We start from the raw sequence: 25,402 nt of genomic DNA, 5'->3' as shown, positions 1-25,402 counted from the left end.
GTTGAAATTCTCTGCATTTCAACTTCGGACCACTCTCCGCATATCGCTGGCAGCATGAAAAGAAATGAAGTACCAAACGAGCATGCACCCTGCCAATTTCCAAAATTATTTGCCCGGAAGTTTGCTCGGAATATTCAGCTTTACGTTTGTGATCTTTAGTGCTCTCTGCTCTTTGCCCTCCGTCACACAAAATATGTATGTAGTATAAGTCGGCGAATTTTGCTTACTCAATCAATCAATCAATTATTTTTACATAAGTGGTTCTTAACTTGAGCTTAACTGGGTGCAGTAGCCTATTCCCTATATTTTAGCGAACTAGATTAAATGTGAGTGAAGTTCTCCACCACGTTTTCTGTTGATTTGATATATATATATAGTTGCACAAATAAGCCATGAAACAAAACCCAATATACAATCACATTCCCCGTATTGCCAATCGCAGAGATGGACTCTGAAATTAGAATGTGTACATTAGGCTCGTCCCCGATACGTATGAGTCCGAACCGATTGTCATTATAACAACTTTGATTTGATCCCGACTGTAACACATACATTTATTAAATAGTTAATTAGTGGTGTATGGTTATTGCGCGCTATTCTAACGCGAAATATTTCCCCTAGTAAAGTCGCAACTCGAATACGCCGACCAGTTTTCTAGGTCGCCCCAATTGCTTTCACTACAGTCCTTGAAATATGGAGGTAGGAGAGACCATGGCAATTTCCGAAAAGGATCGCTGGACGAAAAAAGGTGAAGAAGGACTGATTTACATCAACGAAATTGATATAAAGAATGCATCATCGATGTCTAATGTTAAAAATCAATCAGGCGTACGGGATCTATCTTGATATGAAATCCGTCCGATTGGGGTGTTTGCTGTATAAATTGTTTTTAAGATAATATCTGGCGCAAGTATAGAAACCGATGTTTCACTCTTAAGAATATATCAGTCCGTACTAGCCGAATTCTCGTTGAAATTGCGTTGGCAAAGCCAAGGAAGATATTGATTTTGCGGAATTACGATAGCATCTGATTGTTCCAGCTGATGCGTTGGGTGACATTTTAAAAGTCGTCGTGTACTACAGCATTGTGGCATAATATGGCCTAAGTTGTCGCTGGTTATCATGTCCGTTGATGTATTACTATACGGGAATATAGGGTTGGAATTAGCAATAAGACGTCACGTGACGTCATAGGTTCACGTTCGCGCGGGTGAACCTTTCAGGGGTTCTCGCCATCCCTCATACCAGAAACCATGCCCGTATTTCTCGTAAGAGTGAAATGGAATATCCGTAACCCCGATTAGTCAGTGACGAACACCGTTCGAGGTTCACGAGAAATAACGCAGGTCTGCGGTAGCTGTGTATGTCAAATAAGGGCCAAAATCTCTAAACTTTGTCAGGTTAACCGTGGGTTATAAGGGCTGGGCATGGACATTTGAATACTTGAAGCCGAGTCGAGTATCGATTGTAATGATTCGATTCGAGTCGGGTAGTGTTCGGGTAGCGATCTCGATAGTCGACATTTTCGAGTACCAAAATATACTTTTTTGTCAACGTGAAATATAGGCTACTTTCAGTACTTTCTTCCTGTGGTTAGAGCCTTGAAGCCTCGACTGCTCGTATCGCAGCATTCCAAACATGTGGCGCAAGCCTATGAATATCAATGGACAGTAGGTAGGACATTTCTGTGACCAACCCGCACCATGGTTAGAAAGCGTGATGAAATAGTTTGTCATTTTGAGGAAAAACAAAAGTATTTTTCGTGATGTGTATCTGACAATATTATTGTCGCGTTCTCGAAGGCGTACTTTAGTTGAAATTCCCGAGCCAGTCGCCCTTTTAGGACGCCATAATGAACCGAAGTATAATGCCCTACCTGAAGGTTGTTATACGACTCAGATTAGTATCAGTCAGGTACTCGTTTTTTCTCAACCGCGACGGTTCACTTGTTACAGATACGTAGCACCGACAAATCATTTTAGTATTTCAAATTCATCTCACAATATGAGACCAGAATAAATTTGGAGAACTTGATACACTTTGGTTAGAATAACCATAACAATTAGGCCAAACTGTTCTTCAACTTTATAATTATCTTGAATACCTTTGTGGCAAACTTCAAAATGCTCCGTATGGTCTACCGGTTGAAAATCCCAGAATTATCCGATTCCAGTGCTTGTCAACCTTTTTAGAAATGATGCACAATTTGAAGGTTTATACTACGCGAAACTTATAAAACTCAGCTCACGCTATACACCGAATCTATTTAGTAATCTTAGTCGGATAAAGGATGAGCAGGGCTGTAAAGTATGGAAAATGCATATAGGCCCTACATATAAAAATTTACATCAGCCATTTGATGCGAGCGTTGATGTTCTTTAGTCAGCAGTTGTGCGATGTGATAGCCAGATTGCGAATTAGGAGACGTAAGCGAATAAAAATATGTGGCGAAGAAGTAGAATTACCGCAAAGTTAGAGTCTCTTATCTATTATTTGGTAGGCTACATCTAGGGAAAACCACATGAGCGCTCTAACAAAGTATAGCAGCACTAGTTTTTACTGACAACAGCTCTTCGAGTGGTCATGTGTTTTTCGACTGGGCCTATATACTTCAAGTTTTATTTAGCAATACTACCCATTTCCAAGTATCGACAGTGTGTTTAAAATCGATTTGCATTATATCCACGAATAAAATTGTTATAACCCAGCTACATAGATCCGAGAATTATACTCTTACGGGTGAAATTCACCTATAGGCTACTTACTTGTGCCATAGTTATTGACGATTTTGACACCGCGAAACATGTCTTGCAATTTCAAAACAAGTTTTGTACCGACACGGCTGTTATTTACTGACTCTGTAGAAATTATTTGTAGGTCTATACGTAATCTTAAGTCGTGGCACTCTTTGGAAATTTTTGCACAGTTGATATGAAAGTCGTAATATTACATATTGCTACTGTACTTGAGCAATTGCAGCGATGCCCTGAAATTATGCTTGTAAAAACTATAAGATAATATTCTTTAACCTTTGGGCACATCAGGTGGATGTAAGAATGTAGTACGTCAGGGTAATCACTATCACACCATGCATTTTCTATCTACTCATCTACTCGTGAGCCAATGTGTATAAGTGCGAAACCCTCGCATGTTTGTTAAGACCGTACATCTGGATAGTGCCCAGTGCCGACTAATTTCTTCCCCGGTATATTTACTGAGCTGCCTGAATTAGTATATTAGAATCCCTCACATATATCCGAATCATAGGCAGGCAAATTAGTCAAGAAAGCTGCTAAGTATAGAATTAGAAGTATTGACGAAAAGATCTACTCAGGTATGAGCAGAAGTAGTGCTTTTAACAGCTACCTAAATCTATTTTTGATAGAAGTAGGATTGACTGGCTTTAAATTTACTCAAGAACTATGTAGTAGTGAAAATCAGTCATAAATAGGCTCTCATGAACGAACGAAAGCCGGATACTGAGCTGTGCGCAAGGTGTAGAGAACTGGGCCCGCACTCTTCTATCGAAGAGAAACAGACAGATGAAAACGCCGATTGATAATGATGATAGAATGAAACAGTACAGAGTACATTAATTAAATTTAGACACTCAAATAAGGAAATTCTTTTCAGTCGCTAACGAGTCCGGTGGAATATGCAGTCGACACTTAGGGTTGCATTCAAAATAAATGGGTATTTATAATACTTTGTTTAAAACATGTTTTGAAGAGCTTCTTGGAGGTACAGAACTTCAATATACAATTAAATAGTATATTCATTTCAATATGAATATACTATTTAAAAACATGTTTTAAACAAATGCCTTTAAAAAATGTGTTTTTCAAGTTGTTTGGTCAAAAGAGCTTAATTGACCCTATATTTTCTATGGTGAATGCCATTCTCCCCTGACCTCCCAATTGAATATTCGTGACGCCCTGGCTTCAAAAAAACACCTTTAGGGGGTGAATAAGAACTCTTTGTACTTAGCGTACAACGATGCATAAATTTCTTTCCATAGCATTAGAATTCGGTCACATCAACGGATAAAACTGATGAACAAAATTTTAGGCTCCCTTTGAGCACCCCTCCCCCCATTAGGAGGAGTTCGGGTTGTCAGTTACGGCCCTGGTAACCCGTAAAACTCTGATGTACATTATGGCCTTCCGCTGCTCAACGCACGTCGCGAAACACAATGATCTAATCCTCGTATCCACGAACTCAGTTCGCGTGATTGGGGTTAAGTGCCAAAATTGTGGGAAATAAATGTAACTGTGATAGCGAAACGATTGTAGGCAAGTTACAAACAATTATTAGGCTACCGTGATTTCGGTGAACGGGATACTAAAGATAAGTGGACAAAAAATTGATGTTATGCAAGCTGTGATTGTTCATAAGTCTTATCTGCTGAAATTGCGATGTCAAAATATTCGATCTAATGATACAGTTAATCCATTCCCTATTACATTATGCACAATGATTTAAAGGACGGATATTTTTAGAGCGACTCCAAAGATAAGTGCGCTGGGCTAAATCATCAACTACGATTCATTGTTGTGGTACCGTATACTTCAGCATAAAGTTGATAATTGATAATAAATTGCGATTATGACTATTTATGTGTTACAATGATACGACCCACAGGAGTAGTATAAATCTACATCAAATACAATTCAGGCGCAGTTTAATACACAACGTTTTAGACGGCATAGGAACTATGGCCCTGCCGGAATACTTGATGGTTACTTCCGCATTAACTTTCAGTTATTATATAATCGAAATTAATTATTTTCATTGCTGTTAGCCGTAGGTTGTCATCATATAGGCTTGCGTGTAGCCAGGGGATGGCAGACGCCGTTACCGCTCTCATTTTCAACTTGTACATTGTGACTCTATATATGTCGCTACGTCTAACCAGAGTCGACGGAACTGCTTCATGTAGTCTAAGTAATTTGACAATGTGAATATATGTTTTGAGTGAATAGCACAACAAATATAACTAAGCTTTTACTAAATCTACCATTCCCAAATAGCTCTGCGGCCCGCCTCAAAATACTCCTGTGGCCCACTGATTTACCACTCCTGTATTTTAGGCTACAATGCATTTTCTATCCGTAAAATAGAGGTACTACTGCAGTAAGCTCCAAACTGAAATCAATTAGAACTCCAAGTAATGATACCATGTATAAAAAAAGAAACACAAAGAGAATTTTCGAAACGCAGAATATATATTTCATGTCTTCTGCCCAGTAAGCTTCAATCAAGACATATGACCTAAGGTTCAAAAGTCAATGACCCCTTTTCCAGATACGACATAGGACGGGCCTTGTGCTGCGAGATTACGATACCATATATGGTTTCAGAATTTTTACTTAAAAATATTTACTGTGATGAAACATGTCACATGGGCGACAATGCGGCGTGAAACGAACCACACCACCCGTTACCTAAATGATACTTTCGCTAAAAGATAATTCTCACTGTAGTGTATATCTATTTCGCGGAGAAAACGACGAAAATTCTGCTCTCTCTCTCATACACCCTTACTCTCTCATTGAAAGAACACGACGTTGTGGTTCTACTAAAAACTGTAAATAGCGAAAAGTAAGTTACATAACATTACGAAGTAGCAATAGACGTAGCGCCAAATTAGATTCACCTGAGTAAGCACTGCAAGTAGAGGAAAAATGTAGCAGTACTTTGTCACTGACCGTCTATGATCAGTTCGCCAATTACTTCAATCCGGAATTGAACGCCTATTCTGAAGAGCCACCCTGCGAGTCGCAGGATTAAACGATTTTGCAGCGTAGCAGTACCTGAACAGGACAAAATGTTAAGGAGTGAGTAAAGCATATACCAATAAGATTTATTCATGTTACCACAAGCGGAAAGGAAATTGAAAATAGCGAATCGGCGTTGGCTCATTTAATTAATAGACGGGCGTAGCAAATCCATAAAAGAAAACAGAAGGCGTTTTCAAAAGTTGATGCGTTCGACGCCGGTAGCGTCCAGGTAGACCATATAGAGTCACTTCTATAGAAAGTGTCAAGTTTTAATACATAGAAATTGAACAATCACAATGTAACGCCGCGATAGCAATGGATAACTAGCTCTCTGCAACAGTCTACTTGACGTAATTCATATATCTGAAAATGATAAATTCCAGTTCGCTGAACAGTCAAATCCATCACACGACTAGATTAAGCTGGCTTACTGTGTATAACAGAACCCGTGCAATCTAAAACTTTGAAGGCTTTTCCTTCATGTCGCCCTGCTTTATCAATCATATCAAATGCTTCATAGACGGCAAAGGTTTTATCAGTTTGCCAAATTCTATATCCGACCGTGAGGGAGATCTCTTGAGCGATATACAGAACATCCCGATAACAACATACTCTATTTGAAAATATAGTTAACGAATTTCTCCACTGAATTTCTCCACGATTTCTCCGGGCTATCCCCAGGTAGCCAGCGATGACCGGATGAGTAGACCGCGAAACTGTTCTAAAAATAGACCGAATAGCAGCATTCACCAACATTCGTCAGATTATACCAGTGAGCTTTTAAATAAATATATATATATATATATTGATTGATTTCTTGTTTAAATCACACTAACATGTAACTTACGAATGACAATACATATATAATATATATAAACACTTAAAATGATGATATCAAATATCTTCAATTACAATTAGTAATATACCATAACAACATGTAATAGAGAATCACATGATGTCGAAGACGTAGGATACGGCGCACTGCCCATACGGGCGACATGACGGAATGCTATTCACGGTCTTCTGGAAATGGCGGGGGGTTCCGTTAGGGTAGCTCGACTTCCAGGAAAATGCCGAAGTAGTAAATAACATTACTATTTGGTAGCAGATAGACGTGAAGTACTAGCAGATTTTCAATATCTGCCGTATGCCCATTACGTATCGCATCTTTTGACACTGCTTGTTTCTCTTATACTCAACGCAGTTTAGTACCATCTTTCTAACTTTCTGTGATCGTTGTTGCTCTCCGGTATAATGCAATCTGTCGTGTCTGGATGCTGAACAGTTGCAGATTGAAATTTTAACACTGCGAAATACCACCACCTCAAAGCCCACCAGGTTGCAGCAAACTTTTGGTGCCTTGTTGACGCGGAGAAGTGCAATGGTGTATGCACATGCGCATTGCGCAGCAGCTATGAAGGTTGCAAGCGTGTTGGGTTCAACTTATCGTTCTGAATCAGCCTTTTTTGACATGAACTTCATCAAAAACTAACTCAGAACACGCCTCACTAATGCATGCAATGCCAGGATTCCCATTGACTGATATAGAAACAGATAACATGATGTCCGGTCTAAAGTGCGACATGTTTTATGTTAAAATTTGAGTTGACTGTTATTGTATAATTTATACCAACATGGTGCGAAGTAATTCATGATTTCTGAGAAACTCTTATTGGCCAGCTAGTTGCAATGAGATGTTTTGATTTAAAAGACTCTCTTAAAAGGCTTAGCGCAATGTGATTCCTGCCCAATGCTATGAATATCAAAGCGGAAATTCAGTCTGGTACTGGTAACGGCGGGAGTAAATGGTAGCCCGTCGCTTTAATCAGTACCCAAGAAGTAGCTTATGGTTGCAAAAAGTTTGGTGACCCCTGGTATAGAGACTGTAGGTCTCTGCTGCATAAGTTTGCATGCTGCAAGTGCATAATGGATAATGCTGGTTTTTATCACAAATTTTTTTTTATCCTTTCTCAGTCCTCTTGATCGGTAGACCTGGTGGAAATGACGACTTTGAAAATGCAGGGAACATAATTGTTCATGTCACACGAATAAAACTATTTATTAGGGATGGTAAGAACGCGAGGTTCACGTACGCGTTCTGTGTGTTAACCGCCAAAATTTAGAGGTTCACGTTCACAAACGAACCTTTGTACAGGTTCTACACTGTGAACCTTTGTCTTGTAGTACAATTGATCACGTCATTATTGCATCTTTAGTTTAAACTCTTTGCATTTCAACTACAGACTACTCTACGCAAGGCGTTGGTAGCATAAAAAACTCCTTGCCACTCTCAAAAATTTGACATGCTTTATTGTTACAAAAGTTTGCTCGAGATATTCAGTTTTCCGTTTGTGAATATTTAGCGTCTCTCTGCTGTGAGCTTGACCCACAATCACGCAACATCAAGAACGAAATACAGTATACATAGTCAGCGAATGGTGCTTATGCAACCAATCATTGAAATTGATATAAAGAATACGTAATACTAATGTAAAAAATCTAACAGGTGTACGGAATCCATCTCGATTTGGTGTGTTTATTAAATCATAAAAACCTAATCTGTGCGATTAGTGTGTTGGCTACCGCATACCTTGCTTTGTGGGGTGATGTCGGTAGCAAGTATAGAAACTCGTTTTACATGCTGCTCAATATCAATGTCGTAATCGTCAGACTCCGAATACATTGTCCGGCCTGGCCTCGGCAGTTAAGGCGTAAGCTTATATTCCCTTGCAAGCCCTCGTCGAAATTTTTGACAAATCGACAGAAGATATTGATTTCATGGGATTATTGAGGCATTTGATTGCTTCAGTTGATACATTTTGTGACATTTAGGACGTCGGCATGTACTTCGATATTACGGCCTGAGTCGTCACTAGATATCGTGTGCATTTATATATCACTTCACTGATATGTAGGGTTGGAATTAGAAATATGACGTCACGTCATATTGGTTCACGTTCGCGTTCACACGAACCTGAACCTATCAGGGGTTCGCACCATTCCTACTATTTATGACCCTAAATCCCGGTCCTCACCAGCAGTTTGCACATCCGGTGGTTTCCAACCTTTTATGGTCGCGACGCCATTTCCAGTGGTTACGGGTTCGCACCCCCATCCTTTTCAAATTCCTCAAATTTAAGTTACTGTCACGTCGACGACTAACGCCACTGGCGAATTCGTTCTACCCGCAATCGCATGCCTTGAATCCTGAACTGCACGATCTTGATTGATACCTTGACATGACGACGCTCATTGTAATGTAGGACAATGCAGTTTTCACATACACATTGTGTTCCTGAACCATGCCGTTAAATAAACTTCCTTGGAAGTGACATTAGCAATTACAAATTCAAATTAAATACAATGCCATCGCTATCCAAGTTCTTGATTAGTAACGTAAGCAGTTTGCTAGATCCGCCGTAAATGTGTGCAGTGTTATGTTAAGCCGAATACTTTAGAAGTCGATCAATATTTATATTTTCGGAATCAGCGAGCAAATTTCATTTGGATAATATCATTGATGATAAATTCTAAGGTATTTACGATGAGTTGCACTATAACAGATGCGGAGACATAGATGCGCGGAAGTTATTTTCACTCCACCCTAGTTTGTACTGCTGTAATGACCATGTTCGGCTCCACCTACGCATGTGTACAGAAAAATATTGCGCATACTACGAATCACTACGAGTGCTACCAAAACGTCACGAATTTTTAATTGTGACGTAGCAGTTGACTGATATGTATTGCTCTCTGGGAGTCACAATTGGAAATATTTGGTCAATATGCTCTTTGGTCGAAAAACGTTCCCGACCCCTGCTTTACGCCTTCAAATTTCCGGACATTTGAACGTATTTCATCATTTCCTCCAGGACGCACTTCAAACACTGAAATTCCGGACATGTCCGGTGTCCGCGTCCAGACGTATGGCAACCCTAGGTCCCTAGCCTATGTCAATTTCACAAAACCAGTGTGAAGCTTGTGGCTGAATTCTTCACAACATATTATTATGATCGTACTATATCAGAAAATTCGCTCGAGACTCCGATATTCCCCTTCCTTCATTGGTTGCAGTAGAACAACATTGCTTCATTTCTTTGATAGGTGCTATTTTTTGAAACACCCCCAGATTACCAATGATCTTTATGAACTTGGTCAGTTATCGCTATTTGGTATCCCCGATGCTTGCAGTCTGCAAGATATCAAAGATCAAAGTATCAGTTCAACCATTTTCCATTGCGAGCACCGATTCAACAGTACCAGAATGAAGCAAAAATGTCGAGACCACCTTTCCAATCAGTGCGTTCATAACTGTTCAGTGTTCATCATAGCCCTGTTTGCACCAACTGCACGACAAAAAGCTAAGGAATACAGTAAAACTTTAGTATTTATTTGAGAAACCGCGAAGCGGCAAGCAAATTACCATCACGACTCAGCACGGTAGTCATTCAACAGACAGACAGGCGTAGTTATAGAACAAGAAATAAGAAGTGTTTGTGAGCTGATGCAATAGATATCTAACATCAACACACCAGCTACACACTGTTTTCAATACAGAGAACACAACATAGTCAAACTATAGCACACGCAAATCGTGATTTCCCCACTGTAAGCCGTGTGCGATATCAATTCAAGGCAGACTAACCAAAGCGGCAATGGCAGGAATGAACCATCAGTCTTGGCAGTGCCACAAAACTAAACGTAAAGGCTGTTTTTCATGAGAAAAACACAAGCGAGTCGCAAGCCAAACGCTCCAGACAGCGTGAAAGTCATTTGGCGCCGGCAACGTTCTTGTAAAACCTGTCGCTGAATTTCGGCGACTGCGGCACGGTAGGCGCCTTCTCGCTTTCTTTGATCGAAAATTGGGAATACTTTCTTATTGGGGCCGCCTTGTGTTCCGCTTCCTTTCTCTGCCTCCTGGCTTCTTCCTCCTCTGCCCTCTGGGTGTCAAGCTCTCTCTGCCGTTCTCTCTCTCTCCAGGCGGCCTCTCTGTCCTTCTGCAGCTCGTTGAATCGATGACGCACGGCAGCGCGGGTTCTGGTGCGCAGGTTAAATTCTTCGGGCTCCACTGGAAAGCGACGAACATGGTTGACAGTGATTACGGCATAAAATATCTGATACCCAGTATTCTAAAGAATGCGATGTATCCATATTGTACTCTTAAATTCGAAAATGAATGTTTCACTGAAGGTGAGTGTGAGCTGCGATATACGGACTTGTTGAAATCTGCACTTGGTGAATTTGGCATTACAAATGCAATAACTATTATAATTTGTAAGCGATGGATCAATATTTCATTATTAAATTTGTAAATGTTTGTTTCACTGAATGTGAGCGTTACTTATGACATGTGACATTTAGTGAACTAGACACACACCTAGTTTTGACATGCGGTACGTACTGTATGCATCTATGTATTTGTGTCAGTAACCACAACTATAGTTTGTTCGATGTTCTTGGCGCTCAAAGCGAGAACTATATATCAAATTGACTTCATACCAGTGTTATCCAACGTGCCCACCTATACATTACTAAACATTCGTGTAGGAAAAACTACTTATTTATTAGACTCTGGATTGTGCGAAGTAAAAGCTAGTTTGGGGTTACGGTAGCCCTCGAATGAACTTTGAAAATTGCAACAATTTGCAGTGCAATTGACTAGGATTTAAATATGTTTAAGCCCACCACCTAACTGCTGCACAACAGTCTTTCCATTATTGTTTGAATAAAAATTGCGACACAAACGATTGATTCAACTCACTGTTTTGCCGTTCTCCCAGCACAGGTTGGAAACCGGGATTGGACAGAACCTTCTGATAGTCTTTAGATGCGCGGAATTCCGTTCTAGCCCGCAGTTCTTTCTCTTCCTCTTGCAGCTAAACGACAAGTCAGGTGAAGAATATTTTTAATTGTTTCTCATATCAGAAACACCAACTGTCGCAGACCATAGGGATAGAGTCCGTCAAAGTAATAAATATGGGAGTCAAAAATAAGGGAGGTAAATTGCTCCTGATGATAGTCAGTCGAAAAGCTCGAGTGGAATAAATTTTGCAGTATTAACAGACTCGTTCTCGAGTAAAACGTACCATAGCCTTCCATTTCTCCACCCTGGCGTGACCTCTCAAGTCCGATTCGAGCTGGAACGGGTTGGCTCTGGTGGCTGGTTTGGCCGCTTTCGGCGGCAGAGCATCCTGCGGATTTGGACAGTAGACGATCGGCTGGGCCCGGAACGAATTCGCTTTCTGAAAAGGTGGCGAAGAATTTACTGGCACGAACAACAGCGACTGCCTTGCAGCGCTGCAGATTTGGTTCTCGATAAATTTTCTATTGATGAAGTGGGAGTTTGTTGAATTGCTTAAATTCGAATCAGATTACTTAAAAATCAAGATGTCCTAAAATGTCACTAAAAAGTGCCGTTGCTGTTGCAAAAGCTATCAGATTTCCATGTACGTGGAGCATAACTTTCTTAATTAAAAAAAATAGGTCGCTTGCCCTGTTACTAATATACAATTGATTAAGATATCCATATTGAAATAAATCCGGGTATTTCTGCTGACACTAATCAGGGGTAATCGCCAGCAACTAGCAGAGGATCGAAAAGTACTTCGTAGTCCATACCAACAGACTGATTTGAATAAGAATATATTATTTGATTGTACATTGAAGTTCTGTCCCTCCAAGAGTCTATCGACAATATAACTAACAAAAAATGTAATTCATGTATAGTCAGTAAGTAGAATTACAGACGTGTTGGAGCGAGACAGTTCTGCTTAGAAAATATTGGGAGGGGGAGTGCTTAAAGTTATCGGAGTCAGAGTTTGTATATCGAATAGGAATTAGTTTGTCCTTCGTGGCATATACACCGTCTCGTGATATACATATACCGCTGGACAAGGCTTTACAAGTCTTGCAACATCCTTCCCTGCTATCCCGGTAATGCTGAGGACTAAGCGGGGGACCGTGGATACCAGTGTTACTAACCAGATCATTGGTCTGACCCGGGGATTCAACCCAAGACCTACGAATCAAGTAACTGGACGCGCCACCATTAGGCTATCTTGTCTTGGAAATGCCTGAAGTGGGTGGTAAGTGAACCCACTGTACAGCCTTGTTGCCCACCCTCCTATCACGCACCTGTTTGTTCATTTGGTGTACTTCCTCGATTTTAGCTTCCTTTTTCGCGTAACGCTCCTTGTCGCTGCGATCGAACGAGAACGGTTTTGGCTGCGTCGCCTTTTTCTCGGGAGCCGGATGGATTATCTTTGGCTCGACGTTGACAGATGGCTCACGTACCTGCAAAAACACACGGCAGCATGAAAGAACTTATAGGAAATTCCTTGCAAACTAGGCCTACTCATATTGATAGAACACCGAATGTTTTTTGCTAACGCTGATCGCAGGTGAACGCAAGCAACTAGTAGTGATTTCAAAATAACATTGTGCGTCAACAGTCGAATCACAACACATGACGTCACTTGCATAAAAAATTCGAATATTCGAGGCGAACAGATGGCTTAGGATCAATATACTATTTCTATTTTTAAATTATACACAACTCCTTCATTGGCAAAACCTGGGTTTGAAGATTCTAAAGAATGATCCCGAAAGAAATACAACACTAATCAAGTGAATGGAAATGGTTGATATTATCATATTGGGGAATCTGAACAGTTTTGCTACGTGGAGTTGTTAATTACAAGTTCACTAACACAAGGTTCAATAGATGTTGTTATGGCACACACACATAAACAACTACACACCATCCACAATTACCGCTTAGAACTTACCGGTTTTGGCTTCGCATTCTCCTTGTCTTGGGATTCCTTAACCTCCTTCCGCGCGTGCGCGATTTCCATTCTCTTCTTCAACACAAAGTGCGGACTTTGCGGCACGGTTGCCTCCAAGTGATGCTTGACGAGATTCTAAACACAAACAGACTGAGAGGGAGTGTCAGAGAGAGAGAGACTTATCACAAACGTACCGTCGGACCTCTGTAAAACGAAGGCGGAATCGGGTTAGCTTTGAACTCGCGTGCTGGAGATTCCTCGCTTACCGGTGCTGGTCTTTCCTGTGGACAAGAAGATGTTGTGTCAAGGTTTAATACTGGAGAGCGACTACCTCTACCGTTTGTGTGGAAATTGCTTTCTTCAGACTACTTTCAAATATAATACCCAATGAAATCATCTGATACTTTACAAAACACCATAGGTGTGATTATCACGGCAAAAGTTCATTTTATGATTACCGGCGGGACTTCCAGGTCTATATTATTTATGCAAAATGTTTCCTCTTGTGTTAGAGCCAAATAGATCAATGCAAGGTTGCTTTAATTTTGCACATCCACAAAGACATGCCCGTCTGCTACGATCGACTGCAAAAAGCACTAAAATATCTGGAAATGCTTTAGAAGCGAGATATTTTACAACAAACCTCGACCAATGTCGCCAGAAAGTGACTTGAAAAAAGGATGCTCCTTTTTCAGTCAAATCAATAAATCAATCAAAGAGCCCCGTCGTGAAATAACAGGCGTGTGGCGTACGACGCCACAAAATATATCCCTACCTACCTTGACCCTTTTGTCGAGATGCAAATGGAATTCTTCAGGCTTTGTGTTGCTTCGCTTCTCGACCTCTGGCAACGCGGTCGGAGCCTCCAATATGTGACGATCTAGCGGCTGGGCTTTAAACTGATGCCTGTAAACAATCCGTCAGTTACTTACCGATCTATTGGTCACTGCTGATATATATCTGTAATTGCTTGCATCATGTTCGCTATTAAATCACAACTTCAACATGTCAACTACATGAGCCAACACAGCAGAGACGGTAATGTCTAGCATACAAAAAGCTACCGACAACCATCAATATACAATCGATTAGTATGTTCATTATTGTTCATATTGAAATGAACCCGAATATTTTCGGCTGACACCCGTCAGGGGTAATCGTCAGCAACCAGGAACATTGTCTATCAACAACCTTATCGCCAAATATGATGTCACCAGAATGAAATTTCGAATAAGAAAGCGTTCAATGTACCATCTAAAAATGGCAACTTGAACACTCTCTTATTCAAAATATCATGCTGGTGAAGTCATATTTTGCGATAGGACTGTTGATATGCAATGTCCTTTTCTTTACTAATTGAGCCATAACAACCCAAAAACGCTTCGAAATACAATAACTCTTGATCAAACTGGGGGTGAGCAGACAGTCACAATGTGTTGAATGCTGAATAAAACCACTCAAACCCGCCTTTGACATGGTACTGGTGCGAACAACAGAGTAGACCCACTAGTGTGGCACGCTCGTCAATAACAGAATATGTTTAAATATAAAAAATGACTAGTCCCGCATTCATGAGGAATAACAATTGATACAGTCCGCAATAATAAATTACAATAAACAAGTGTTATTATCGTATATGCATGGCAAGTGAAGGTTTTGTCGGACTGCTACGACGCACGAGGATTCACGTATTGACAATGATATTCCAAGAAAAGGCTACATCGCAAGCATGTCACAAGCAATTTTTGCCCGATTCAGTATTTATTCAATGTTGATTCCTGATAATTTACAATTTTCGTGCAACTTTCAAGGAAAATTTTGTCATTACTGGAACTGACCTTGTACGTGACATGAACGGAACATTGATATGCCCAATACCGAATCCTAATCAAAAATCGGAATAAAACTAACTTTTTTATTTCCTCCAGCTCCAATCTCTCTCTTTCCTCGTTGCTGATGACGTGAACCGGTCGCGACCTTGTTCTCGTGGTGAGCTTGGGAGTCTTTGCGGCGGTAATCGCAAAAGCCTTCACCGGACCTGAGACGTCAAGCGTTATCAACAAATGTATGGCGACGAAAAATGCTCAAGACATGGATCTGAAAACCGCAACCTACCCTTTTTCTTTGCGGCTTCTCTCTTTTGAGATGGTTTGAAAGCCGTGTTGACCGACGACTTCGGATTGAAAGGATACGGTTCAGATCCTGGCTTTTCCGGAAACTTACGTTTCCGAGACGCGAAATGGAATGGTTTCACCACGGTAGGCTTAGGCGGTCCCTGAACGCAGGATCGGTAGTTACTTGTTGACTATGTAAGTGATCATGCTATGATAAGCTGTAATGCAAAAATCTGCATAAAATTAATTCTTTATTTACTTAAAAACCATCCTGAGGTTAGTCTTTCATCAAGTATCAAATATAGGATATTGATATTTTTAACAATAGAATGTCGACCGTGTCCAGCAAAGATTTACACAAGCTAATAGAACGGCCACTGCTTATTTAAACTTCAACAGAAACAGTGCATTTATGAAGTGAATCAGCTGAAGCCACAATTACGTAAAATCATTCCTTGGATTACCTTGGATGGCTGATATTGGCGCAGTTCGTTTTGGAACACAATCTCCGACGATAATCTGGCGGGATCGCGAGACGATGATCGCTCGTGCCTTCCATGCGGTTCTGTGAAAATAGATACACGATTATCGTCACGCGCAATGGATGCAATGCCATTCGCGACGGAGAGAATATTTTCGCTAGAAAACCAAACCGTCTCATGTCCACTTTTCGTATTTTTGAATTTTTTATTCTATGGACACATATCTTTCGTTACGACCGGGTTTCAACTTCCTTCAATTTGTAATGAAGTGGACATATGCACATGAATTTTCAAGGCGAATTGAACACAAAACTGGTTCCCGTATAAATTATATGGTCAAAGTCAAAATTTCCGAAATTGGACATAGGACTGTTTGGTTTTCCAGCGACGATGTACGGAACTAAATGTGGTGCTACTCCCGCACTCGAGAGAGTCTGCTTCCCCAAATCCTGTCGCGAAAGTATTACAAATTGAAAGACTACACAAACTTTCGGCGCTCGTTCAGAAAGTCTTTCTTGAAAATGTAGGTCGTAAAAAGTAGAAGCACATTGTTACTATTATCATTTCGTTGGAGGGCGTGACACCCTAATTCAAAGCAACAAGTTTCTTGCATCGAAATCACACGAATTAACTTTGAGTTGAAGTAATCCGCATAACATTATTTACTTTGGGTTGATTTTCGAAATAATTTGAGTCTTTGAATAGCCTATATGTCGTACCCCCAATGAGCCCCTGGCTATGAGCCGCTGCCGTAGTGTAATACTGCAGACTACTTATTACAACAAAGTCGACAACACCACGATAGCCGCCAACTCGCATTCCTACCTTTAGACTTCTTTTCGAATTTTGCGGGGCTCGGCGGCCTGGCAGGACCCGCCAATGCTCTTCTCAGCGTCTTGTTGTTCTCCTCGAGTCGTCTGCGGTGCTGCTGTTTGAGGCGTTGTATCTCTTCAATTTCGCGCTCCGCTGTGGATTTCATTTTAGTCCCGGGCATGGAGGGAACCGGTTTTCTTCTAAGACAAATTATTTCATCAGTGAGTAACTGGGGTCATAATTTATATCGATGTACAAGCCTCCAACCTTTTATATTAACAAGGGCCATTAGGGACCAACTGTTCTTCAGCATAGATCATTACTTTCCAGAGATATCAACCAATATTTGGTTGCATTCGAGTTGAATTATCATACACCGTTCAATATAACAGATAGGTATGAACGGTAACAAAGCCGATAAAACTATGCGATGACATTGCAGAATAGACCACGGACAGAACACTTTGATGTGAAAGTACAGCAAATCTTTCAAGTCTGAATTAAATTTTACTTCAGGAGAACAATCCTCTGTTGCAACATTTTGTGTTGCAAGAAGTATGAAAACATAGAAATAAGCATGAGAACGTAAAGAGGGTAGAGATGCATGACAAATATAGTAGTGAAAGAACCAGGATATATAAATCTGGAGATGAGAATTCAACCAGCGTTAGGTGGGATGACAATATTATACGAGACAACCATGTTCCAAACCTCAGCATTGTCGGAGTGGAAGCTTGCGTCAAATGGAAGGTTTTCTTCTTCTTTTTCATCGGTTGATCAGAATCTTTGAGCTTTTCAGTCTCTTTTGCCTTCAACAATCGCTCGCTACGCCTCCTCACCTTCATCTGCGGCGTTCTGCCAACGGAAGAAGCACAGCCTGGTTATCGCAAATTCGACACTTGAACTACGACATATAGTGGACACACAAAGTCAATTTCAAGTCCAGAATTTGGTGAAAGATAAGGGAAGGAACTGGCTAATTTCACCGCATATCAAACATGAATCGTCGAAAAGCCCACTATGGTCCTTCAAAGGGCCCAAGAACAGAAAGAGATTCACCCTATGGGTAACAAGAATACCAGGCAGTCGAGTGGTTGAAGCAAGGAAGGTAGTTTTGGAAGTTTGGTGGTTAATCCACAATGGGAAACGGGTGAAGGTCCTCACCAGTGAGGTGAAACAAGTCAGTAATAGGACCAGGTAGAATGATCCAATTGCACTAGTAGAGTAGTCTATCAATCCTAAAAATTTGTGTAGAGTTGTCACAAATGACAGCCAATATATTTAAGCAATGAAATTAGTTTTGCTACAACAGCCCTACTTGCAATCTCGCTCAGTCATATCATAGCATCCAAATCATGTAGAACAGGGGTTCCAACCTGTGGCTCATCAAGTAAAAGGTTGAGAACCTTTGATGTAGAAGAAAGCTATGCGTGTTGGTGCAAATGACATTGTGTCAAAGAGCAATGTGATTGATATGGTTAAAAAATGAGCAAATTAGCTTTCATGTAGTGCAGGTGTTCTCAACCCGCGGGCCGCCCGCAGTGGATAATTTTGCGGCCCGCGACATCTTTCATTATGAACGTAATTGATACTCTGGCACGGTACTGTTACGGAAGACCAATGCGTCATATTTGTCGAAGAACAGTTGTTGTAACGAGGCGCAGAAGGTTAAAATGATACCACGGTGGTTTCTTCTGGAGTTGTACATATCGCGTGATGACAGAGTTAGTTGTGAAGCCCGGCAATCCATATTTCGAGGCATTGTTAAAATTGCCGACGACGTTGCAGACGCATTGTTCAAAATTGCTTGGAATATCGCTAAACCCAAGAATCTTCTAGAGAAGGTGTGACCTCAGTAAAACTTTAACGAACTGTGCGAATATTCGCCGTTTCCGGAACTTGGCAGCAAGGCCAACATCATCTGACAAATTTCGAAGCGACAGTCGTCTGATTTAACGGTCACCAGAAGAGCAACAGCAGTGTCAGTCGATCTTTTATCGCATGTTCTGAAACACGTTGCCACGCAGACTACTTTAGCCTAGTGTTGGATGAATCCGCCGACTTCACACACATTGCATAGCTAATGATCGAGGTGCGTTTAATCAGACTGGACATATTTCCAAAGGAAAACGGGGCAAACCTGGGGAGGGGACAACACAAGTGAAAAACATCAACTTGACAAAACAGACTTCTGCAACTATTGGTGCAGGGCTACAGCCATGGAAGGAGAAGAGAAGGGTTGATTGGTTTGCTCAGAAATGACCCTAAACTCCCGGCTTCTTCTCATATCACTGAGAGCTCAAAGTGATAATGGCCTCCGTAACAAAAAAGTTACCGTAATTTTATACTTGCTCGCTCACACAATGAAACAGAGTTCGGTTCTCTGGTGGAAGGGTTTAAAGGTGCATATACCGACTTGGCTACGAATGCAATGCACGCTCCATGAAGGAATTTACTTGCGCCGCTGGAAAATAGATAATATCACAAAGAAAACAGCAACTGCAAACTTATGAACCCTGTCCATTAGTGCTTCAGAATGCATAAAAATGTACTAAATCGCCATATAAGACTGGTAAATAGGCTATAGTAGCCTAAATTTAATAGTAGCCCACAAATGCATGGTGATAATGTTCTACAGCTCGTAGCGTATGTTGCTGTTAAAATGCGGCCCGTTATACTAGGGAAGTTGAGAACCCCTGATGAGGTGTATAACTGGAATTACTTTTTGTGGTGGCAAAAAAGGTATATATGTATTTCAACTGCCGAAGCATCAATACTATTATGGCGCGACAATGAGAGATTTATCGGCATCAAAGCACTCAGGAGTACTTAATGTTGTCCAGCACGAGTCAGTAATGATTTTAGTGATTGACGTCCTATCAAATCCAAACTTGCAAGTCATAGATTGAATAATACAAACCTGCTCGCCGCGCCACTTGATTTTCCTGCAATAAATGGATAACTAATTTCTTTGCTTTTCTCCTCGTGATTCTGCACTCGATTATCCTCGCTGAATTTCACCTCACCTTTCTTGGCAACATCATCCTCTGGTTCTGCGCAAGAAGATTAGTCAATGTAGCGAAAAAAACTTGGTGGAAATGCATGAAGCCGCCTACATACCACTATCACCGTCATCGATCTTCGTGTCATCTACAGCAGTTACGTATGGATACGGACTGGACCCGCTATCTGTTGTGACTTTGCCTTGCGACGTATACTCGCAGTCTTCTACGGCAGTTGTATATGCATCTGGCGTTGTGCTGGTTGTTGTTGACGGAGTATTTTCGATCTCTGCAAGGTCCGACAAGGAAGGCTTCGCAGTGGATTTTGCTCGTACCGGGGTGTCGAAGGTCAGTCTGCTGCTGGTTGGCTGGTCGACTTCTTTTATCGGGTCCATTTTGCGATGCTCCTCTTCGGAAAAGCTGGCATGACGCTCGTGATCGTAATCTACAGAAAAATAAGAGAACGAATTACAGATAGTAAGACTGGAGCTGCTATATGTGGGTTACTATGCTTGTTTGTTGCGTGCTTATTGACAAGGTGGCGTGAGAGAATGACATGGAAAACGGATAACAAATTTGAGCAAAAAATATTCAACGGAGAGTAAAAAACAAATTCACAAATGCATCTTTTAAGGACACTGACGACTTTAAAGTACATTCTGTGACTTCCCCTTCCAGTATTATTCCAAAATTATGAAAGCACACACTTCATATGCAGCTCATCGTTTCTAAAATTCTAAATCTTTTCTCAATTTCAGTTTGGTTAGCAGAAGCTTGTAAGACAAACTGTACATGTGCATTTGATATGATAACCATAATAATCCATCATACAGCACTCATAATGGGATATATAATGTCACAATGAATGGTCATAGGTCATAAGGTAGACCATTACATAAGATACGCAGCAGGGCCTATATGCGATCAGGTTATTCAATGCTATTTCACAGCAGTCAATAGCAAATCTCTCAACAAGCTGGAATGACTTCTTGCAGTAGCACATCCAGCCTAGTTTCCCGTGACCTATACTATATATACCACAACCACCATAAAGCTTCACTAGCCTAAATATATATAAATATACTCAATTACTCAGATAATACCCAGGTTGTTAATAAAGTAAGCATATACTAATATCACAGACAATGTTAAGATTTGACTTTTTAACATTGAGGAAATTGCAATATAAAGGCCAAGCTTTCACGCAACGAGAAAATTTTCTAACAAGCCAAGATCATCCAATAAACCATTTGTAAAGACCAGGGGCGTATCTAGCCGAAAAAAAAACGGGGGGTACCTTTAGAATAGGGGGGTGTTTTTAAAAGGAGAGTGTGTTGCTAGTTCTAACCGATTGATCAGCTTAAATGTATGCAGAAATGCAGATATTACCACGGTCAGATAATCTTACTCGTTTTTGTGACTGCCTCTTTCGCATATACAAAACTAAGTACAACTAAACATAACATTGTAACCCATAAGCGAAGATAACAGCATAAAGAGAGACTTCAAGGTATCTTGACCTTAATTACCAAAGGATGTTATCACGAAAGTGCGCGCAGATCATATTACAGCACATCTGGAGATCTCTCCATTTTGCGCTCATATATGAACACTCGAATGGTGAAGATACGCAAATAAATGTTTTCGTTTGTATCAATTGTTCAGCCGGTTTTTGCACATGATCTGGAATAATTTTGTTCTAAATCAATATGATATCTACTGCCTGCCAATATTTTGGTGTGGAGATGTTAAAGACCAATTAACAATTACGACTGAGCTTGTGCGATTGCATCACGTGAATAACAGTGGCCCGACGCAGGCTTAGGCTCGCATTCAAAATGCATTCCTAAATGCATTTGCGGTTCAAAAGTGACAATTGCAAATTGTCGAGACAAAGACTATAGCTTCGCGTTATTACATTACATTGCACATTGACGTAGAACTATTACGCGCCGCAAATCACGGAGCGGCCTAGCCTCCAATGTTTTTACTACTGGCCAAGCGCGTTAGAACAGGACAGCAACCGAACTAAAGCATCGCAAATTTGATCAATACATGATAGATTCCATATAGAACATTTGATTGGTACAATCTGTTTTGGTACTGTAGGGATCTGCTATCTCTAATGATACAAGCCTAGCACCCTTGTTGTAAATGTTTGTTGATAATAAACTCGCACAGTATCGAAATTTCATGGCGTCTAATGCGAGTGTTATTGTAACTTGATAATAGCGTTCAGATGAGACGAGAGAGCCATGTGACGATGCGCTTCTCGGGCTTCCGTAGACGAGAGAACAATACGAGAAAAAAGCATCACCTCACTGCATTGTTTGCTCGATCGATGATGCCGCGCGGCAATACGGGGATTATCCATAAGAAATATTAGATCAATGGAAATAGATTTAGGAAGGGGTACATTCGAGCTTGGAAACGGGGGGTACCGGACACCCATTACCCCCCCCCTAAATACGCCCCTGGTAAAGACCATATATCATAAGAAATGGCTCTGTCGGCCAAATCTCTTAATGTTGGTATACCTGTTGAAACAATCGATACCCTGCAGATATCAGCAGGGAGGAGCTGCCAGGAATGGTCCCCTGCTGGGAGAATGCTGATGATATCACTATAGTGACCCAGCAGGAGACGTCTGTAGTCTGTGTGTGGAGCATATGAGCAAACAAAAGATAACAAAAGTCTCCTAAGGCAAGATTGTTGTGTGTTCATTTCACTGGAGAATAGGCAAACAAAAGATGAATTCAATTAGTCATTTAGATCTCAGTAGGAAGGTAATGCAATCAATGGCATCGAGATATGGTATCATCAATTGAGCAATTGAGCACAGTTAATGTCAGGGTAGCAAAATGCCTAATTATACGTTCCATATCAGATATCATCATATAGCCATTCATAGGCGATCACAGCACAGACAGAACTATATACCATAGGTTGCTTGCGGCCTTGGATTATGTCTAATTCAGGGGTGTCAAGTCAAACATACGGCCAGCGACGATTTCATCCGGCCCACAAAGCAATTCCGAGTAGATTGAAAAATTGCTGTATCAAATCAAGTACATTTCTCTAACAAATGTTGAGATTTAATGGTAAGAAATACTTCCCACAAGACAGCAAATGTCAAGATCATAGGCCACGTTATTACCAGAGTGGAATTGGTGGCAACATCACACACACAGAACTTTCTGTTCAATTACTTAATTATTCTATGCAGAAAAGCTCTCATCACGCAGGATTTATTTCAAAAAATGAACCGAGATTCCATGAGGGGACATTATAGACATGCTTCCACTCTTATAGTCACCATCTGGAACAAATTGGTGACACCGATGACATCCAATTCCTATAACTTAAAAAAGTATATAGCCTATACACACCTATAGGGAAAATGAGCTCAAAAGCAGTTATTCGCGAAGCGACAAAGCCAAAGCGAAACTGTTGGATGCATGCAGGTCGCATGGAGAATATAGTAGTTACAAAAAAGTATGAGATTCTATATTATATCACTTCAATTCAAGTTGAACTTGACCCACAATTTGACTTTAAAAATAATTTCATCTTTAATTTTAATACCGTTACTTAATGTACTTTATGCACTAGTTTTCTAGTAAAATCCTTTCAAACCACAATTTGCACGGTGTGTGAAGGAAGTGTCACCTTTCAAACAGTGGTAAATGTCTGTTACAAAACATTTCGAAGTGAATAATACTCACCAAAATAACTGTCTCTTCCAACGACGACTTCATGTTCATTTGCCCCAAAATCTAAAAACTCGGGCGCGTCGAAATCCCAAGTACCAGCCATTATATTATCCTTCAACGGATCAACTTAAATAAAGCGAATCAAACTTCTCGCTGCTAACAGCCTTCTAACTATAAACTCAGCTCTTCGCCCCTTTATCATGCAAAGAAATATGCGACTTCAAAATCGCGCTAGAAAAAGCTCGTCATCGTCAACCAATCACAAAGCCGTTCTGCTTTAATGAAGCTCACCCATGCGTGGTGGCTTGTGGCTTTGTGCGAAAATAGTTGATTGAAAATATACCCGTCAACTTGATCAGAGAGAGAGAGAGTCTTTATTTTCATCCAACCAAAATACATAACACACGAAAGTCATGGTGGTACAGAAAATATGCTTGCACAGTATTCGGTATTAGATAGGAATGATCGATAAGACCGTGAAAGTATGGAATGTGACTATGGAACGGAAACTCCCGTTTTCCCATTGTTAGGTCACGCTCGACTGAATCTAGCGGCTTTGGTCAATCGCAGCGCAACAATCCAACAATTTGCCTTAGGTTAAATGGCATATCACACTCACAGATGCTCGACTTTGATAACGAAATTAATTGACCAATCAGTTAGTGGCAATCTTGAAACTTGCTACAGTGTTAGATAACATCATCGAGATATACAAGGCGGAAGCTAGTCGCTCATCTGGGCAAGCAACACAATCAAAATCCACATTCCACATAGACCGATAGCAGCTTTTGCTAAAACTCCGTTACGCGCTAGGCTGCGCGCACCTATACACTCGACTACGATAACTCAATTACCACCCTAATCAGTTAGTGGCAATCTTGAAACTTGCTGCAGTATTAGATGACATCATCAAGATATAAACTTCGAAAGCTAGTCGCTCATCTCGGTATTTAACGCAATCAAAATCAACATAGACCGATACCGGCTTTTGCGAAAATCCGTTATTGGCTAGGCTGTGCGCATCTATACAATACATACTCGACTTCGATAACTAAATTACCACGCTAATCAGTTAGTCAAAATCTATAGAGCAACACAGGTTTTTGCGTAAAATCTGTTCTGCAGGTAGGCCTATAGACTGGATGCAGGACCGTAACAGCACTTCGTCAGGCCCCCCAAAACGTTGGTGGTGGGCCCTCATAGGGTGATAAATAATGGCCGACGCCGAAATGCCCATTCGAAGTTGCGTGTATTTGTATATTGCATAGGTTTGCGCAAAGTGCGCTATCGCATAGTAGATTTTACGCGAGTATATAGATGGTAGGTGCGCGCAGCCTTGCGCGTAACGTATTTTTCGCAAAAGCCGGTATCGGTCTATAAGTGGATTTTAATTGTGCTGCTTACCCAGATGAGCGACTAGCTTTCGAATTGTATATATTGATGATGTCATCTAACACTGTTAGCAAATTTGAAGATTACCACTAACTGATTAGGGTGGTAATTTCGTTATCGAAGTCGAGTATAGCCTATAGGTGCGCGCAGCCTAGCGCGTAACGTATTTTTCGCAAAAGCCGGTATCGGTCTATATGTGGATTTTAATTGTGCTGCATACCCAGATGAGCGACTAGCTTTAGAATTGTATATCTTGATGATGTCGTCTAACACTGTTAGCAAATTTGAAGAATACCACTAACTTATTAGGGTGGTAATT

General features: G+C 40.8%; 3 protein-coding genes across 4 annotated transcripts in view; 1 reads left to right on the top strand and 2 right to left on the bottom strand.

The window, feature by feature from the left end:
- The window catches only part of LOC145439831 (uncharacterized), a 47,368-nt gene extending 41,560 nt beyond the window's left edge, over positions 1–5,808 (bottom strand). The window contains exon 1 of the mRNA XM_080317467.1: positions 5,657–5,808. The gene's annotated coding sequence lies outside the window, so the exon portion shown is untranslated. The remainder of the gene's footprint in view (positions 1–5,656) is intronic.
- The window catches only part of LOC145439865 (uncharacterized), a 437,408-nt gene that overhangs the window by 44,115 nt on the left and 367,891 nt on the right, over positions 1–25,402 (top strand). The gene's annotated exons all lie outside the window — the stretch shown is intronic.
- Positions 10,150–23,930, bottom strand: LOC145439832 (targeting protein for Xklp2-like). Of its 2 annotated transcripts, none has more exons than XM_080317469.1 (15): positions 23,704–23,930; positions 20,097–20,423; positions 19,897–20,029; positions 17,688–17,831; positions 16,989–17,173; positions 16,146–16,246; positions 15,683–15,842; positions 15,479–15,605; positions 14,347–14,473; positions 13,762–13,848; positions 13,568–13,702; positions 12,915–13,073; positions 11,867–12,022; positions 11,542–11,656; positions 10,150–10,848 (listed from the first exon to the last, which is right to left on the bottom strand). In XM_080317469.1, exons 1-15 carry the CDS (start codon positions 23,792–23,794, stop codon positions 10,550–10,552), a joined length of 2,346 nt encoding a protein of 781 aa, XP_080173595.1. In that variant the 5' UTR covers positions 23,795–23,930; the 3' UTR covers positions 10,150–10,549. The 2 variants fall into 2 exon arrangements, with proteins under 2 accessions (XP_080173595.1, XP_080173594.1); XM_080317468.1 differs by having other exon boundaries at positions 16,989–17,176; positions 23,704–23,929.

This window comes from Botryllus schlosseri, chromosome 5, assembly GCF_051294905.1.
Source record: "Botryllus schlosseri isolate E-star chromosome 5, Bs_hap1, whole genome shotgun sequence".
Classification (NCBI taxonomy): domain Eukaryota; kingdom Metazoa; phylum Chordata; class Ascidiacea; order Stolidobranchia; family Styelidae; genus Botryllus; species Botryllus schlosseri.
This window is presented reverse-complemented; position numbering and strand designations above follow the sequence as displayed.